This window comes from Aptenodytes forsteri, unplaced genomic scaffold (genome assembly GCF_000699145.1).
Source record: "Aptenodytes forsteri isolate BGI_AS27 unplaced genomic scaffold, ASM69914v1 Scaffold69, whole genome shotgun sequence".
Taxonomy (NCBI): Eukaryota; Metazoa; Chordata; class Aves; order Sphenisciformes; family Spheniscidae; genus Aptenodytes; species Aptenodytes forsteri.
In genome coordinates, this window is record NW_008795885.1 from 4,569,714 (window position 1) to 4,588,185 (window position 18,472).

General features: G+C 37.8%; 1 protein-coding gene across 1 annotated transcript in view; it reads right to left on the reverse strand.

Annotated features, from left to right (window-relative positions):
• The window catches only part of FER (FER tyrosine kinase), a 202,581-nt gene that overhangs the window by 47,707 nt on the left and 136,402 nt on the right, over positions 1-18,472 (reverse strand). The window contains exon 17 of the mRNA XM_009284184.2: positions 7,953-8,076. Within this exon, the coding sequence (XP_009282459.1) occupies positions 7,953-8,076 (124 nt within the window). The remainder of the gene's footprint in view (positions 1-7,952; positions 8,077-18,472) is intronic.

Here is an 18,472-nt window from a genome sequence, read left to right on the forward strand (position 1 = left end):
GGGGGGGAGTGAGCGAGCGGCTGTGTGGTGCTCAGTTGCCGACTGACTGAGGTTAAACCACAACAGGTATGGAATGCAGTTTTAATAGCCACTGATGAAAAAAAGGATCTTGTGCAGACAGACTACCTCCACAGCATCGTGCCCTGGGAGCACAGAGACAGGCTGAAGACCTCAAGTGCCTTGGTACAGCATTAGCAGAGTGTCAGCAAACACCGCAGCCTTAAGACGGGTGCAGCATTCCCTTCTTGCATTAGAAGCAGAGTGCCAAGCAGTGTGGCAAGGGGAGCAGCACCACTGTTTTGGCAACAGTCAACGCTTCCTTGATTTGCTTAGCAACAACTAGGACTCCCAAGAGTGGCTCTTTGAACTTACGCTTTTTGGAACGAGTTAGCAGACAGATCCTCAGAAGGGCTTCTGCAATCTTCCTGTACACTTGCAATCTGGATCATTTGTCCAAATAAACGCTATGCATTTGCAATGGTTCTTCCATTAGCACCTCTTATGACCAATAGACCAAATAAAAAATAACCAATAACCTGTGTGAAACCCACAATGCTGTAATTGCACAGTATCTTTATAATCTAAAAAAGTCAGTGGAAATACTGGTTTTAGTGGAAAAAAGCTTACTAGTTAAGAAGCAACATGAAAGGTTGCATAAAGCACGTCCATATTAAGAAATAAAAGCTCAATACATGGTACTGTAATGTGCCAATCAAATTCAAAGTTTGACTAAAAATTATTTTATAGATATGACAGAATAAATTTTGGTGGCGCTTTTTTTTTAACGCTAACAACATACCTATATAAAGTGGCCTACAGAAAGTAACAGTTCTTCACCAAAGTTCCCATTTGTGGTTTTAACTTTAAATAGAATGGAAATATTTCTAATATTCATATTGTAAAAAACATGCTTTGAAACATCATTTTATGTAAAGCAGAGACATCATCTTATAAATAAGGCTTGAAATTATGATTATTCATTACATTTATGTGATGTTCCAACTGTACTACTGACAATAATTCTCTGAAAGACTTATTTGTTGAAGCATGATCAACTATTATTATTAAAGCAACAGTACAGAATTTTTTGATTCAGTAATAAATGATTACATGTTTTCTATGAAAGAAAGCTATAGAAATGGAACCTCGCATCATCACTTAATTTCATACATGTAGTTCTGAATGAATCATAAAAAGCTAATTAATAATGGCAAATCAATGCTTGCACAATAAACCTTGAAGCATCCATCTAGTTTATAGAAGGGCAAACTCATTCCACCGAAATGTCGTGTTTCTTCATAAGTCATCACCAGCACAGAAAATTACAGAAACTACAGTAAAGGTCTTCGGTATTGCAATTGCCCAGGAGGAAATGCAGTATTCAGAGAAACACGTTGTGCTCAAGGAGAATAAGCCACTTCTGAACAGAACCAAAGCAGCCATTCCACTGAGCACGGAACTGCTTGGAGCCAGCCAAAAGCAGGCACAGACAAGTATTTAACTCCTGTCTTCCACCGGACTTAGGTAGAGAAATCAAGCAGGCAGGTTATTCCCTCTCCCTAGGAAGGAGACCTGCTCAGTTTTGGAGCCAAGCCATCAGTCTCCTGCTCCCAGGAGAATCACTACTGACACACTAAAGTGAACAGCACCTATGCTAAATTGAACAGGATCACTTTTCATCCTTTTTGTGGTAGCTGAACTATTGTCCCAGGAAGAAATGGAAGATTCACAGGGAAGGAAAGACTAACTTAACTATACAGTATAGTTCTTAAGCCATTCATGGTTATGAAGAAGTTCTGACACTTCTTTCCAAAATTCTTTACATTAGCAGTTACCAGACTGAAGAGGCAAAAAAAGTCCTGGGAGCAGAGTAGATCAGGTAAACTCAATTAGTAACAGGGAAGCAAGTCTTTTCCTAGTAATTTTTATGTAATTAATATAAACAGTATATATCTAATGAAAACGATAGAAATCCTGAATTAACATCCACAGAGCCAGGATTTCATAGCATGAAGCTAAACCAGCCACTTTTAATTTAATGTGTGGTTTGTGACAGCTAGAAAACTAAGGCAAAAAGAAGCAGTAGTAATATGACTCAAAATGGAAGAACTGGACCACAGAACATGATCATCTTACCAACCAAAACACCTTCTTTAATTTAGAATATGGGAGACTTCCAGAACATAAATGCACTGACTGAAAGGAAAACTTGACTAAGGAATATACCTTGAATGCAGTTAGTCCATTTCTTCTCACACACATAGTGCATATATTGAAAATAAGTCACTTGAATCGAATACCAACTTTACAATACATTTGGCAGATGCATAGTTGAAGGCTACTGCTGGTAACTTTAGTGAAAAACTGACATTGAGAATGTTTATTAATTGATCACTTTTAAGATTCTAACTTCCATTATAGCTCCCTCCTAATAATGCATCTTCAAATTTGTTTAATCACAGAATGGTTTGGGTTGGAAGGGACCTTTAAAGATCACCTAGTCCAACCCCTCTGCCATGGGGAGGGCCATCTTTCACAAGATCAGGCTGCTCAAAGCCCTGTCCAACCTGACCTGGAACACTTCCAATGATGGGGCATCCACAACTTCTCTGGGCAACCTGTGCCAGGGTCTCACCACCCTCATTATAAAAAAATTTCTTCCTTATGTTCAATATAAACCTCTTTCAGTTTAAAACCATTGCCCCTTGTCCTGTCGCTACCTGTCACTACAGGTAAAAAAGTCTTTCTCTGTCTTTCTTATAAGACCCCTTTAAGTATTGAAAGGCCACAATGAGGTCTCCCCAAAGCCTTCTCTTCTCCAGGCTGAACAACCCCAACTTTTTCAGCCTGTCTTCATAGCAGAGGTGTTCCATCCCTCTGATCATTTTTGTGGCCCTCCTCTGGACCCGCTCCAACAGGTCCATGCCTTTCTTGTACGTGGGGGCTCCAGAGCTGGACACAGTACTCCAGGTGGGGTCTCACCAGAGCAGAGTAGAGGGGCAGAATCACCTCCCTCGACCTCTGGCCATGCTGCTTTTGATGCAGCCCAGGATACGATTGGCCGCCTGGGTTGCAAGTGCATGTTGTCAGCTCATGTCCAATTTTTCATCTACCAATACCTCCAAGTCCTTCTCCGCAGGTCTGCTCTCAAAGCAGTCATCCCCCCGTCTGTCTTGATACCGGACATTGCCCCAACAGAGGTGCAGGACCTTGCACTTGGCCTTGTTGAACCTCATGAGGTTCACGTTAAATGAATTTTAAAAAATGAACTCGTTCTTAATGTATTTGTAGAAGCTCTTAAACAAGGTAAAAATCAATCCACTTCAAGTAAAGCAGTGAAACTGCGTGCAGAACACTATCAAGGAGCACACTAGATAACTGAAAAAAAGAAAAACATTTCTGCTAGTTCCAGTTAGAATTGTGTATGTAATACTTGTAGATAAAGCTGCAACACAATCTTCCACACAGAAATATTTTCAAGACCTAACTGTACCTTTGATTTTGAAAGGTTATACTGACTATCAAATGATAAAAACAGAGGAAATCTTACACATAATTGCTTCTCTCAATATTAAAATATTTTTCCAATTTAGTTCTGTCATAACTTGAATTATTTTCATTACAAAATGATGGTGGTAAAGAGAGAGGAAAATAAAGCAATCAATATTTATGTCCAAATTCTTTCAATCGGGTAGTTGCAGCTTCTCTCCTATACTCCCACAGGATTGGTTTGGAAACTAAACATAAATTACGGACAAATGCATTCATCACATGCAAATCAAATACTGAAAAAACCGACCACTCATAAATGCTTATTGAACCAACTGAAATTATCACATCTCCATCCTTATCTTGTGTTTCTAATTAACAGAAAAAATGGAACTATCTCAACAATAGCAAATGGTAACAATGAAAACCAAGAAACAATTCTTCAACCTCATGTTAATTAAATGGAGACAAAATGAATACATTTTTCTGTATATGTTCAACCACTCTTTTTATTTCTTTTAAAAACATGTTTTCATGCAGGTGTTTTTTTTTTCCTTTAAGCCCACTCATTTCTGCTCTTTAAACAGAACAAAGAGAGAGCAAAGAACAAGTGGTATCTGGACACTAGAGGAGACGAAAATGCAGATCAAATAATCACTCGCATTAAGCATTCTAAGTTTGACAAATTTTAACTTTATATTTGCACCTACTGAAGCACCATAGCACACATAAAAATAGAAAACAAAGAGCAGATTAGTTGTTGCACTGGGCCCACTACTGAAAGACTAAGTCAAAGTATGACTCAAACAGCAATTTCAGAAAGCCAGTACAGATTTAGGTAGAATTTTAAAATATAAAGGCTAAGTATAGCTAGTGCAGCTACAACTAAAAAGTGGCATTATAAATAATTATAATAAACTGCTGAGCAGCCTTTAGTTTCACATTAACAGGCAGTCAAATGTACATGGTACTAAATTACAGTCACCTAAACTACTAAAAAAAGTGAGGATTTTGAACAAATCTTTAAAACAACAAATAGAATACTGCAGAAAAACAATAGCATGAAGCCAAACAATTTTGTTTTGCTGCAACCTACATAATAGAAACAATTTCTAATTATATATTACTGATCCTTCTTAAGTAATAGTAATCAAAGCCTACGGACTTTTAAACAAAATAAAAAACATTCTGCTGCTTAGTCCATTTTCTCTCTAGTTAATTTTCCTACCTCTTTTTTACCTGAGAACCACTTCCAGTTGATGAAGTTTCTGACAAAAAAGAACAAGTTTATTGTTCTTTCAAAAAATTACTATTCTTTTTACATAGTGCTACATCTTCTTCCTACTATGAATTAAATTGTTCCATTCTAATCTACATGCTCTCAACATTAAATATACCCATGACTAATTTGTCTTACCTGACCTAAAAAGGAGGGAACAAGGGCTCCCAAATTCCTTGTACAGACCATGCAGTCAAATAGCTGCACCTTCAGTGCTCGGGTAAGGAGGGGCTGAAACTCCAGTGGGGTTCTGAGCCCTGAGCACCTAAGAGCTTGCCTACAAAGCACTAGACAGTTTGAGTTTTCCCTGCTAGCCTGTCATTCCCTTGTTTAGTATATTTGCAGCACAGCACCGAGTGCCACACCCACTAGCGTGCAACAGGTTCAAAGTACCCAACACGCAACAGATGCTCTGTGCTTCTGTGGCAGACAGGGTTTCTAGACAAATATATCTCCAGCCAACCCCCAGGGTGCCCAGAAATCCTGGAAAAATGCTCAAACTCCTCAAATAGGGAACAGACTTAGAAAAAATTTAGGTATGCTAATCCTACTAAAATGCAGTTTAGCCTTCGGTAAAACACATTTTAAAACTCCATGAGCTACTTTCCTAGACAAGCATTTGCCAATTAATCTGTATTAGTAACTCAAAAAAACCTCACCCAGAAGTGCCTGTATCATTACTGATAAAATCACTAAACTTGGTTGGTTGTTGTCCTGATTCAGAAATTTTCATTACATTTACCTATAAAATTCAGAAGAATTAGCTCATAAATATAATAAGCACATACTATGGCCAACCACATAAACCCCAAAATAATCTTGAATAACCCAGAAAATAAGATTGGTAAAATAATACTGGAAATGCATATTTTGATTTATTAACCTGTGTGTTTCATAAATGTAACCATTTTTCCTGAAGATACTGGTTGCTTGCTTGGTTGCACTTTAAAACTGGTTTTCTTCAGGATAGGTTTACTAAAAATTTTGTTTCTGCCTTTAAGGAAAGTGGTAGCTCTCCCTGATAAGCTCCTGTGACAATCTTCGATAATAATAAAGAAATTTTGTGAAGATTTTGAAACTTAAAAAGTAAACAGGGGGAAAGAACTTTTTCCCTACTTGTACCATAGTATGCGTAACCCAGGCTGTGTGCATTGGCAAGTCTATGGCACTAACAAAGCAGAATAGATTACAGATCTTTTTCCTGACTTGAGATCTATATGACATATTTGTACTCAGCTTTCTAACTGAAAACAATGAAACAATGAAATCTTCATATGGTAAGACATTGCTACATATATCTTCTCTTTTAAATATATTCTGTGAATCACTATTAGCTCTGCAAACACACCTTAACAAAAGCTCTTCCTATTCACTGCTAATCGCCAGTGCGTCTTTCAGAGATACACTGAAGCCACATTTGTCATCTATAGTAGTTAGAACAGTACTAATCCACATAGGTGAGCAGGGACACCTTTTATCCAGAGTCAAAAAAAAAAAGGGGTGGGGGGAGGGAGGTGGGGATAGCACTTCTCCAAAAATAATTGTTTCTAAAATTATTTATATTTTGCAGGCACCACACTATCATTTAATGAATAAATACCATAATCTGTTTCAGTAATTGCAATTACCAACTAAGACATTACACAATACAGGTCTAATAAATTTTAGTTATTCAGCTATTACTTTTCCCCTTGCTTCTATTTTCTAAGAACACAGGAGTTCTAAACAGGCACTTCTGATTTAACACTTATCTGACAGTTACAGAAATTATTAAACACCAGAACATTTATGAGGCTAGTGAAAATCACTAATGCTGTTACTTGCTCTGATTTTTATGCTGTTATTTTCTTGGTAAACAGGGCCAGGCTGAAACACATTCTACCATGACAGAATGCTGGGACCTTAATCTAATTTTTCCCCATGGTGCTTACAATACTTTCACAGATTTCCCAAAAGGAATATTCCATAGTTTTATATAGTGAGTTAATTTTTTTTTTCTTTCAGTGTTTCTTATATATCATGATCTTGCAGAAGTGTTTCAATTAACTTGTGTTTCAGAATAATTTTCCAAGTTTTGGAAACAGCATAAGATTACTGTTCTATTTAAGCTTCCTTAAATCAAGTTGAACACAAAAAAGAGCAAAAAATATATAAATGACACTTACAATAATACTGTATGATTTTATAAATAGGTTTTGAGCTTACTCTCATTGGAACAATGTTTCTGAAGATAAATCTGCTTCTTGACCTGCACGACTGCAACTGAACAATTCACTGTTGATAAAAATCTAAGAGAAATGCCACTCAGGTCTCCAATAACAGCATTCATCAGAATGGTGCTAAATATGAAATGGGCTGATTATGTACATGAAGTGGCACACAGTTCACCTACAAATGTTCTACAACGCAAAGTGGAAGTCATCAATATTACAAATGAAAACTTGTTCTTCATAATTTTTCTGTAAAGTAGATTTTCATCATGTTTATGTCTCATATTTCAGCCATATCATTGTTATAGGGTATATACTGTGAAATTCTGAGGGACAAATAGGTAGAAATTAAGTACATTCCCTTTGATACACACTGAGTATAAGCAGCTCCACAGCAGAGTCAAACTGGAGAAGAAACAACAAAAAGGAAAGGTAGAAACAGAAATAAGGTACCCCAAGAGCATAATGCCTGACAATCTGCCACATTTTAGAGAAAGCAGTCCAGGCAATTAATATTTTTTTATATAGAACTCTAGTTTTTCTCCCTTTATTGTCTGAGAAACCTGTGGATTTTTCTGAAACGCACTTCGAATGTAACAACTTCTTTGTTGGCTGTGCAAGTATCGGTAAATTTCAGACAGGATATAAGCTTCAAAAAGCCTTTTTGCCATAATTCATTGTCACCATATGAATTATGCTCCTTATAATGCAAATTATTATGGAGAAAACTCATTATTAACTTATATTAATAGCAACAAACTATACAGATCAAATAATGTAGTACTTATTTTTACCCAAATGAACAGAACAATTTTGAATTAGACAAGCAATAATGACCTCCTTTCAGAAAAAGTGTAGTCTTTTTTCTTGAACTGTAGGGATCACTCCTGTTGATAATAAGCACCATATACACTTAAACAGCTAGCATTTCCAATGATCAAAATTACAATAGTGAGAAAAAATATCTTCCTTACCTATGTATACAATTTTTAGATTCAAGATATGCCATACCAGAAGCAGCATCTAAAGAAAATTTCACCAACTGTTTGGTTTTTAGCTCATCCTTCTTTTTTCTTAAAAAGGACAGGAAATCACCTCCTAGAAAAAGAGACAGATGGACAGTGAGACACAACAGATAGGATACTCACATTTATCTCTCATTAGGGGTGCAAGACCAAACAAAATGGAGCAATTAATTAGCTGCTCTCCTCAACTCTGCTCTCCTCAGTTTGAGGTTAGCCTAAGAAAAAGGAAGGAACTCACCTTTCAAAATGCAGTTTCCCTAACTTCCTTTAAATACTACGTTCTTAAAAGTGAAAAGTGCACAGCATGTTTTTAATATACCCAAAATCTTCACCAGTGTACATTAAATACAGACTTATTATGAAAATTGTTGACAAAAACAATTGATAATTTGTGATAAATATACTTCTCTAATCACAGAATGGTTGCTGTAGGGGTTTATAAAAATTGTGAATAAAGAGGTTAGTTCCTGTTAGTTACATGACAGTAACTGATTTTTAGTTGATCATTTGCAGTGGTGTTTCTCAAATTCTACACTGTGTTTTACTTCTTGGGCAATGTTAACTGCGTATTTGACACTGGCAATTGAAGGCAAACAACTATTACTGTGACTTCATAGTCTTCTGCCTTGGAGGAACAAAGTTGCTGTCCTGTTGTCTGAGGAGGGAAAGAGGTCAGCATGGAAGATTTCCAAAAGGGAATCTGTGTTTGCAAAAAACATTTCTGAAAAACTGATTTAGGACAAAGATAAGCAGGGGAGTCATTATACAAACACTGCAATGCCATGTTCTGATTGATATAACTGTATTAAAGATTTTTTCTAAAATTTATTTTATTGTTCCAGGCAAAGACAAAAAATCACAGTGGGGCTTTCTAGATCCCACTATGTATTTGCCTGGGTGTAGCCAGCCATCACTCCGGTCTTTGTTTCTTTTCACTTTCCACTGAATTGACTATAGCGATTCTCTCTTTTAAGTAATGCGCTGTTACACAATTTTATATACCACCTTTCTTAGCAATGTCAAAAGACACTATATATTAAAAGTTTCATATGGGATTTTCTTAGGAGGCCATTTCTATTTATATTTCATACTGTAAGAAATAAGAGCATATTAAAGAAAAAAATCTGCTGTTATGAAGTGTAACTGTAATGCCCTTCAAATACTACATTGAAGTAATTGTAAAATGGATTAGCACCTTAACTGCCAACTGCTTTGTTTATTCATTTTGCTTGGGATCAGGTTTCTTTTAGTGCAAACGATCTGGATATGATGGCTTTATAGGCTGTCCCTTAATGAAAACTCCCAGAAAATAAATACCTGATAAATGGTAAATAAAACCCACTGTTTCCATTTTGCTTGATTCCTTTTTTTGTAAACACAGGAATACTACAGAAAAGACAGAAAACACTCTATTTTCACAGAATCATATAATAGTTGAGGTTGGCAGGGACCTCTGGAGGTCATCTGGTCCAACCCCCCTGCTCAAGCAGGACCACTGAGAGCCGGCTGCTGAGGACCATGTCCAGATGGCTTTTGCATATCTCCAAGGATGGAGACTCCACCACCTCTCTGGGCAACCTGTGCCAGTGCTCGGTCACCCTCACAGTTTGTGCCCATTGCCTCTGGCCCTGTCACTGGGCACCACTAGAAAGAGCCTGGCTCCCTCTTCTTTGCACCCTCCCTTCAGGTATTTTTATACATTGATGAGATCCCCCTGAGCCTTCTCTTCTCCAGGCTGAACATTCACAGCTCTCTCAGCCTTTCCTCATGTGAGAGCGGCTCCAGTCCCTTCATCATCTTGGTTGCCCTTCGCAGGACTCTCTCCAGTGTGTCCATGTCTCTCTCGTACTGGGGAGCCCAGCACTGGACCCAGCACCCCAGGTGTGGCCTCACCAGGGCTGAGTAGAGAGGAAGGATCATCTCCTTCAACCTGCTGGCAACACTAAAAATCACAGTGGGGCTTTCTAGATCCCACTATGTATTTGCCTGGGTGTAGCCAGCCATCACTCCGGTCTTTGTTTCTTTTCACTTTCCACTGAATTGACTATAGCGATTCTCTCTTTTAAGTAATGCGCTGTTACACAATTTTATATACCACCTTTCTTAGAGCAATGTCAAGACACTATATATTAAAAGTTTCATATGGGATTTTCTTAGGAGGCCATTTCTATTTATATTTCATACTGTAAGAAATAAGAGCATATTAAAGAAAAAAATCTGCTGTTATGAAGTGTAACTGTAATGCCCTTCAAATACTACATTGAAGTAATTGTAAAATGGATTAGCACCTTAACTGCCAACTGCTTTGTTTATTCATTTTGCTTGGGATCAGGTTTCTTTTAGTGCAAACGATCTGGATATGATGGCTTTATAGGCTGTCCCTTAATGAAAACTCCCAGAAAATAAATACCTGATAAATGGTAAATAAAACCCACTGTTTCCATTTTGCTTGATTCCTTTTTTTGTAAACACAGGAATACTACAGAAAAGACAGAAAACACTCTATTTTCACAGAATCATATAATAGTTGAGGTTGGCAGGGACCTCTGGAGGTCATCTGGTCCAACCCCCCTGCTCAAGCAGGACCACTGAGAGCCGGCTGCTGAGGACCATGTCCAGATGGCTTTTGCATATCTCCAAGGATGGAGACTCCACCACCTCTCTGGGCAACCTGTGCCAGTGCTCGGTCACCCTCACAGTTTGTGCCCATTGCCTCTGGCCCTGTCACTGGGCACCACTAGAAAGAGCCTGGCTCCCTCTTCTTTGCACCCTCCCTTCAGGTATTTTTATACATTGATGAGATCCCCCTGAGCCTTCTCTTCTCCAGGCTGAACATTCACAGCTCTCTCAGCCTTTCCTCATGTGAGAGCGGCTCCAGTCCCTTCATCATCTTGGTTGCCCTTCGCAGGACTCTCTCCAGTGTGTCCATGTCTCTCTCGTACTGGGGAGCCCAGCACTGGACCCAGCACCCCAGGTGTGGCCTCACCAGGGCTGAGTAGAGAGGAAGGATCATCTCCTTCAACCTGCTGGCAACACTTCTAATGCAGCCCAGGATACCATTAACATTCTTTGCCGCAAGGGCACATTGCTGGCTCATGTTCAACTTGGTGCCCACCAGGACCCCCAAGGCCTTTTCTGCCAAGCTGCTTCCCAGCTGGGCAGCCCCCAGCCTGTACTGGTGCCTGGAGTTGTTCCTCCCCAGGTGCAGGACTTTGCACCTCCCCTTGTTGAACAGCATGAGGTTCCTGTCAGCCCATTTCTCCAGACTGTCCAGGTCCCTCTGAATGGCAGCACGACCCTCTGGTGTATCGGCCCCTCCTCCCAGTTTGGCGTCATCTGCAAACTTGCTGAGGGTGCACTCTGCCCTATCATCCAGATCATTAATGAACCCAGTATCCACCCCGGGGTACACTGCTAGTTACTGACCTCCAATTAAACAGGTGAATAAAATTATCTGATACATTCTTTCTTCAGCAATAAATTTCTGGCAATTTTTAAAAAGCAGTGCACATAACAGCAAAACACAGTCTGTTTAACGCATATACGCTCTATTTTCAATTTGTAAGAGTAACAAAGGGTTTGTATAAACCACATAATCCAAAACCATGGATCACCTAGGTACTTAAAATTAGACTGCCAGAACACATTGTTAAAGTGCAAGGATGAAAGCAAAGGTGAGTGTTCTTTTTTACTCACAACGCAGTGAACGCTCTCATATTGGGCCAACCAGCACCCCTCATGTGAGCAAGCAAATATTGCATCCTGAGTACACCAATAGTGCTGCTGGCACACACGGAGCCCACGATGCCTTTTACTCCCAGGCTGGGTAACACACAGGTGGAAAATCAAGAGCTGACTGGATGCCCTTGACTCTAAAGCCAATTTGAAATACCCTCTGTTTTACAATGGATAGTTATACACATTATATCTCCAAAGTCTGACAGGGTGAATCTTGGGATACTGGATTTTAAATTCTAATGAAATCTTAAAAGAACAGAATACTATTGCAAACTGGACCGGGTAACAATAACCCTTCATTTAATCTGAGAGGTTACTGACAAAGTCTGGTAACTGGCAAAAAGTAAGTATTTCCAGAGAGAAAGAAGATGAAGACTCCATTGAAATATGTGTCATTTCTTACACATGTAAACAGAATTATTCTGGTTACAGCAGACAGTTAAGAATAATTTTTAAGAAATTCCCCCCTCCAACACATACAAACAAGCTGATGAAAATTATTTTGTTCATATACTGAGAACTCATTGGTCTGTACATAGGAATCATCTTTTAATTAGTAAGTATGATTATATGCCTTTATGAATGTGAAAGTCTTCCAGTCTTGACCAATTGTGGCATTACTTGAATGAGAACAGTAAATCAAGGAAGCTTGCAGAAAAACATGTAAGACCATCCTAAAAAAACCCCCTACCCTCAATCAACCAATGTTCCAATATTGAAGACTGAGAATTTCTAACAACTTACTGCAGGAAGAACTGAAAAGGCAGATAAACTCCATTTGATACACCAAACAAAAAAAAAGATGCCTTCTCACACAGTCATACTAAAAATGAAGGAACAAGTTCTAAGTAAGAAAGATCTATTTATAAAAAGTGTTACAACAACATTAGTGTGGGTCTAAATTCATACTCCTCACAACTCGTATAAATTCTTTGTACAACTGAGTTACTGCTCTCCACAATCAACAGTAAAAAAAAATCTGTTCTCAAATAACAAGCTACTAAAGATAATAAGGTATAAAAAGAAAAGCTAACCATATCCATTAGAAAATTTAGAAATAATACATGTCATAAATTTGTTTCTAATATGCTCAGGCAATCAAATTACGATCCTAATTTTCATAAATTCATTTCTGAACAGGAGGAAAAGCTGCTCAGTTCATTACATCAGAATATGTCAAACTCGCAGAGTACAAGCCTGTAACTTCCCAATGCAATCATACCATCAGGAAGTGCTTTACATTTGCTAATTTTCAGTGTTTGGCATGTACTATATGAACTTCTAGAGTTTTGAGCAAAACCAGCACAGTATACCTTGAGTTGTATACAGTATATTTTATGCCTATCATCAAAACACAGTTTTAATAAAATTATCTTAATCTGTCTCAGAGTCTCAATAGTGAAAAAAGTCAGCAAAGGTATGTTTTCACTAGCAGTTTTGTTTTCTTGTATCTGTCCTTCTATAGAAATGACAAAAATGTCTTTTAAATACTCTGTTCAATATTGATTTGAAAGCACTGTTAGTTGCAGACAAAATAAAAAAGCAAAGTGATATACATCTCACTCTGTACAAGGTGTGTCATTTCAGGTTAAATCTGATTATCCTCATCATTGTGATACCAACATAGTCTTAAGTGTCTGTCCTTTAACTAACAGAATTAGTCTTACTAGTAAATTCTGACTTTTAGTGTCTACTGTGGCCAATGTTCCAGGAAAGCATCCACATGAATACCTTCAAAGCTGAGTTAAGAGGATTTCACTACAAACCCTTCAGCATAGAACTGTAGCTACGTAATATCTTTATGTGCTTATTAAAACAATTCTAAATATAAAAAGCCCTAATTCACTATTTGCAGCACATAGTGTCAGAGCATTGTCTCCAATATAATAGCAGTTGATAAAAATGAAATAAACAGACCAATTAGACTATGAAACAACTGAAACAAAACTAGATGACTACGTAATAGTAAGTAATGCTTTCTCTTATATGTGGAATTTCCATTGTATTCTACACGGCTACCTGTATTCCAGATAATGGCACACAACACCATCAGGAAATGAAGTCTGCTCCAACCACTGTAAGTACTACAGAAATAATCAGACCATTATGGTATTATCACCAAGCAGAAATTGACTGCCTGTTTTGGGTTTATAGGAGGATAAATAACAGTACTGGAGTGTCTGCCTAATACGATAGAATTATTTTACTAAGTAAAAGACAAAATGTAGTGCATAAGCAGAAGCTCCATGAGAGCAGCCTGCTATAATTGGATTCCTGAAAACAGCCCTTCATGTATTTCACTGGGAGTGTGAACTGTTTCTCATTATATGCAGAAATTTTAAGAGAGTGAAAATACCACGTATCAGCATCTCCTAGTGTTGGCCATACTTTATAGCATAAACTTTATGCTGTACGTTAAGAAGTTTTTTATGGCAATATAACAGTTCACTTAATGGTGCACAAAAAATTAAGCTAATGTTTTGCAAGAGAAAAAAAAACTCTCTGTGATCTACAAGATGAAATCAAAATACAAGAAACAGCAATGAAATATGTTAAATCAGTTTACAAAATATTTAATTATGACAATCTCTGACTTTAATGGCATTTATAATCAACTACGAGTACATACTTCAGTGCTATCCTGAGTTGGTGCCCAAAATGGTACCTACGTACTTGTTCTAGGCACTCTTGGCATTATTCTGATAGCCAGTACTGATATTGAAGATAATTAAAATAGAGTTTTGAAATTATGGTGGGAAATCTCCCACTTACTGATATCTAGATATACAGACATACATTATTTATATATCTCTATATAGTATAATTTTAACAATGTTATATTATTTTAATAATGTTATCAATATTAATAATTTTAATAATTTCTATAGTAATAATTAATAAATATCATGTATAATATAAAACCCATATAAATAAAAATGAATATAATAAATAATATTACTAACAACCAACATTTTAATAATGTTATAAATAATAATTATACAAATATTAATAAATGTGTTAACATAATAGCAATTATTAGGAACAGTATGGAATTATATATATTATTTACATATAAGCTTTAATAAAATGGGAGAATTTCCTTTATTAAAACAGCCTTGTTAAATAGTGGTTTGTTTAAAGAGTCCACTTAATTCTTCTTACATTTATACACACATTAATCATGCAGATGCAGCATGCTTCTGGCCATACCATTTAATGGTCCCCTAACACAGAGGAGCTCCATGATTCAATATTCGTAACTGTTTTATAAGCTATTATAATATTATTGAAATGACCTTTATCTGCACCTGTAAGTATTTATAAATTTGAGGATTCATATGGTCAGTCTTTTGACTAATGTTAAGAAATTTAGAGTTTCTTTATTGCCCATTATCTTAATCCCATATACATTATCAACAAAACAAATCCAAACACAGCTACTTAAAACTGTGAATTTAAAATAGTAAACATGCATCTGTAGCAATTCTAGAAGTTGTTTTTTTAAGAAAGTAAGCAGCTCTTTGACAAGCTATTAAAGACATAAGGGTTTAGGAATGCTGAAGCACTCATTTTCCTTAAAATAGCGTGCCTTCACTTTTCAACTAATGGATCATTTGTGGGTAATGTAGTACTTTCACTTTTTTTTTTTTAATTTTACATAAGTAGTAACAGAAACTGTAAATAAACCCAAGATTTTTCAACTGCCTAGAGAGTACTATTGTGAAATCCAGGTAAAACATTTTTTCTGTTAAGCAACGCAAATAGAAGTTGCTATAATCATGCAAAGTTTTGCTATAGTAATATTAACAATGGTAATAACGAAGTATGAGTGGAAATGCATGTATGTGAAAACAAAAGATGAAAGAAAAAACAAGAGTTAAAAGAATGGCATGCATTGAGAGCCAAGGACATCATTAGCAGCAAGAAATAGGTAAACACAGAGATGTTGCTTGCACCAGGACTGCGACATGATTGACCTTTTAGCGGAAGACCTGTGATGAGATCACAATGGAGATGACTCACTAGAAAAAAATAACTACACTACAATAAAATGAAGATGAGAAGAAGGTTACAACACATTACATGTGCTATTTCATTTCCTTTTAACGGGATGCCAGACTACAGACATACAATATTCAAAATGAGGAAAATATTGACAACAGTCAGCAACCTTGCTTTAGATTGAAGGCGGATCAAATAAGCTAGATAGAGTGTGAAGCCAATGATCCTACCACATTAACTACTTATTCCCAAACGGCATAAAAGCCTGTCCAAAACCAAGTCTGTCATCATCTGTCAAGAAGAGACCAGAAATCACAGCGAGACATCAATAGCCAGCATCCCTCGTCCTCTGTGCTGCACAAAATAATCCTGCCCAGACTACTTGGACTCTATGTTTCAGTATTGTGGCTATGAGGATATACAACTATGAGTGGGTAGATACAACCTACTTCAGAAATTAACTAAAAGGAAAATCATCTTCCCCCAGGAAGTCTTCCATTCAGTTTTGTTTCATTAATTCCTATAATTGGACTATGCTTCAAAACCTATAATCATTGGCTTTTGTAAGGGATTCCAGATTAGAAAGTAGTGATAGCTCATGTGAAACAGAACATACATGAACAACAGGGTTTTTTGAATCTAAAGAAAAACAATGAACATTTTCTAAATGCAGACACATTAAATAATAAATATTTTTACTTAAAAATTGTTCTAGGTAAAGCAAAAATAATAATGTGAAGGAATACCAACAAATAAAACTAAAGAAATAAGATGCATAGAGAAGTTCTTGCAGCTACCAAACCACTTTGCTGATTTTTTATATTTGGTTGTTTTTATTCAGTTTTCAAACAGATTTTCTAGTTTCATCTACTTGCTGATTTATTTTTGTACAATCTTGATACAAAATATAGTATCATCAAAGCCTAAAATATTTGATAAGATAAAAAACAAATTCTAGTCTCAAATGTTACAATAAAAGATGACCGTATAGTGGGGCTTTGGTCTTGTTTTATCAAATAGAGAAGATCTGAGCTGAAAGGAATTTTTAATCACTGCCACCTACGCCCCAACAAAGGAATCTGACTGTTCCCCCTCTTCTCTTAATATCCTCACAGCTGGAAACCATGTAGCAAATAGGAAGGCAGAGGCGTATGTGAATGTACAAGACTAAGAAGGGGGGAAGGGAGGATGAAGAAATGGGGTCTGTATGTGTGCATATGTGTGTGTACTACAAAAGGGCTGGGGGCAGAGGGTGAAGTTGGACATGTATGGAAAGAAGGAATCCACGGGGAGGTGTCTGGTTCATAGGGTGACGTGCCCAACAAGAGAAAAGGTGGCAGAGGCAGAAGCATGGCAGGTTGCAGAGAAGTAGAGACAAAGAAAAATGGAAGGTGTAAGCTTAGCTGAGCGCAAGAGGAAAGAATAAAGTAAGAGAGAGACAAAAACTAGAGAAACAGACAGGGGTCATATTTGTGTGAAGAGAAACTGTAGGGTAGACAGAAGGTGACTTTAGCAACAGCTGGGTATTGAGACAGATAACTTATTTGACTAAAGTCTATTTTCCAGAGCAAAAAAGAATTGAATGGAAAATAAAGCCAGTCACTATCACTGTTAAAAATCTGCACCTTATCTCTAATTTGAATTTGTCTAGAATTTGACTGACCTTTTTTTTTGTTGCATTGATTTTTGACAGCATGCAGTAAAGATTCAGGATGTGACTGCAAGATAAGACACAGATCAGATTTTTTTTGGCAAAAGCCAGCTACTGAGGATGCACAATACAACCAATGGGGCAGATCATGCAAAGTTTTCATTGAATCATAGAATCATAGAATGACTGGGGTTGGAAGGGACCTTAAAGATCATCTAGTCCAACCCCCCTGCCATGAGCAGGGATACCTTCCACTAGACCAGGTTGCTCAAAGCCCCATCCAACCTGGCCTTGAACACTTCTAGGGATGGGACATCCACAACTCTCCTGGGCAACCTGTTCCAGTGCCGCACCACCCTCATAGTGAAGAATTTCTTCCTTACATCTAATCTAAATCCACCCTCTTTCAGTTTAAAGCCATTACCTCTTGTCCTATCACTACATGTCCTTATAAGAAGTCCCTCTCCAGCTTTCTTGTAGACCCCCTTCAGGTACTGGAAGACTGCTAGAAGATCTCCCTGGAGCCTTCTCTTCTCTAGGCTTAACAACCCCAACTCTGTCTTCAGAGGAGAGGTGGTCCAGCCCCCTAATCATCTTCGTGGCCCTCCTCTGGACTCGCTCCAACAGGTCCATGCCCTTCTTATGCTGGGGGCTCCAGCGCTGAACCCCGTACTCCAGGAGGGGTCTCACTAGAGTGGAGTAGAGGGGGAGAATCACCTCCCTCGACCTGCTGGCCATGCTTCTTTTGATGCAGCCCAGGATCTTTCACAGTTGGCTTTCTGGGCTGCAAGTACACAGTCCATGCCCTTCTTATGCTGGGGGCTCCAGCGCTGAACCCCGTACTCCAGGAGGGGTCTCACTAGAGTGGAGTAGAGGGGGAGAATCACCTCCCTCGACCTGCTGGCCATGCTTCTTTTGATGCAGCCCAGGATCTTTCACAGTTGGCTTTCTGGGCTGCAAGTACACATTGCCGGGTCATATTGAGCTTCTCATCAGCCAACCCCCCCAATTCCTCCTCCTCAAGGCTGCTCTCAATCCATTCTCCGCCCAGCCTGTATTTGTGCTTGGGATTGCCCCG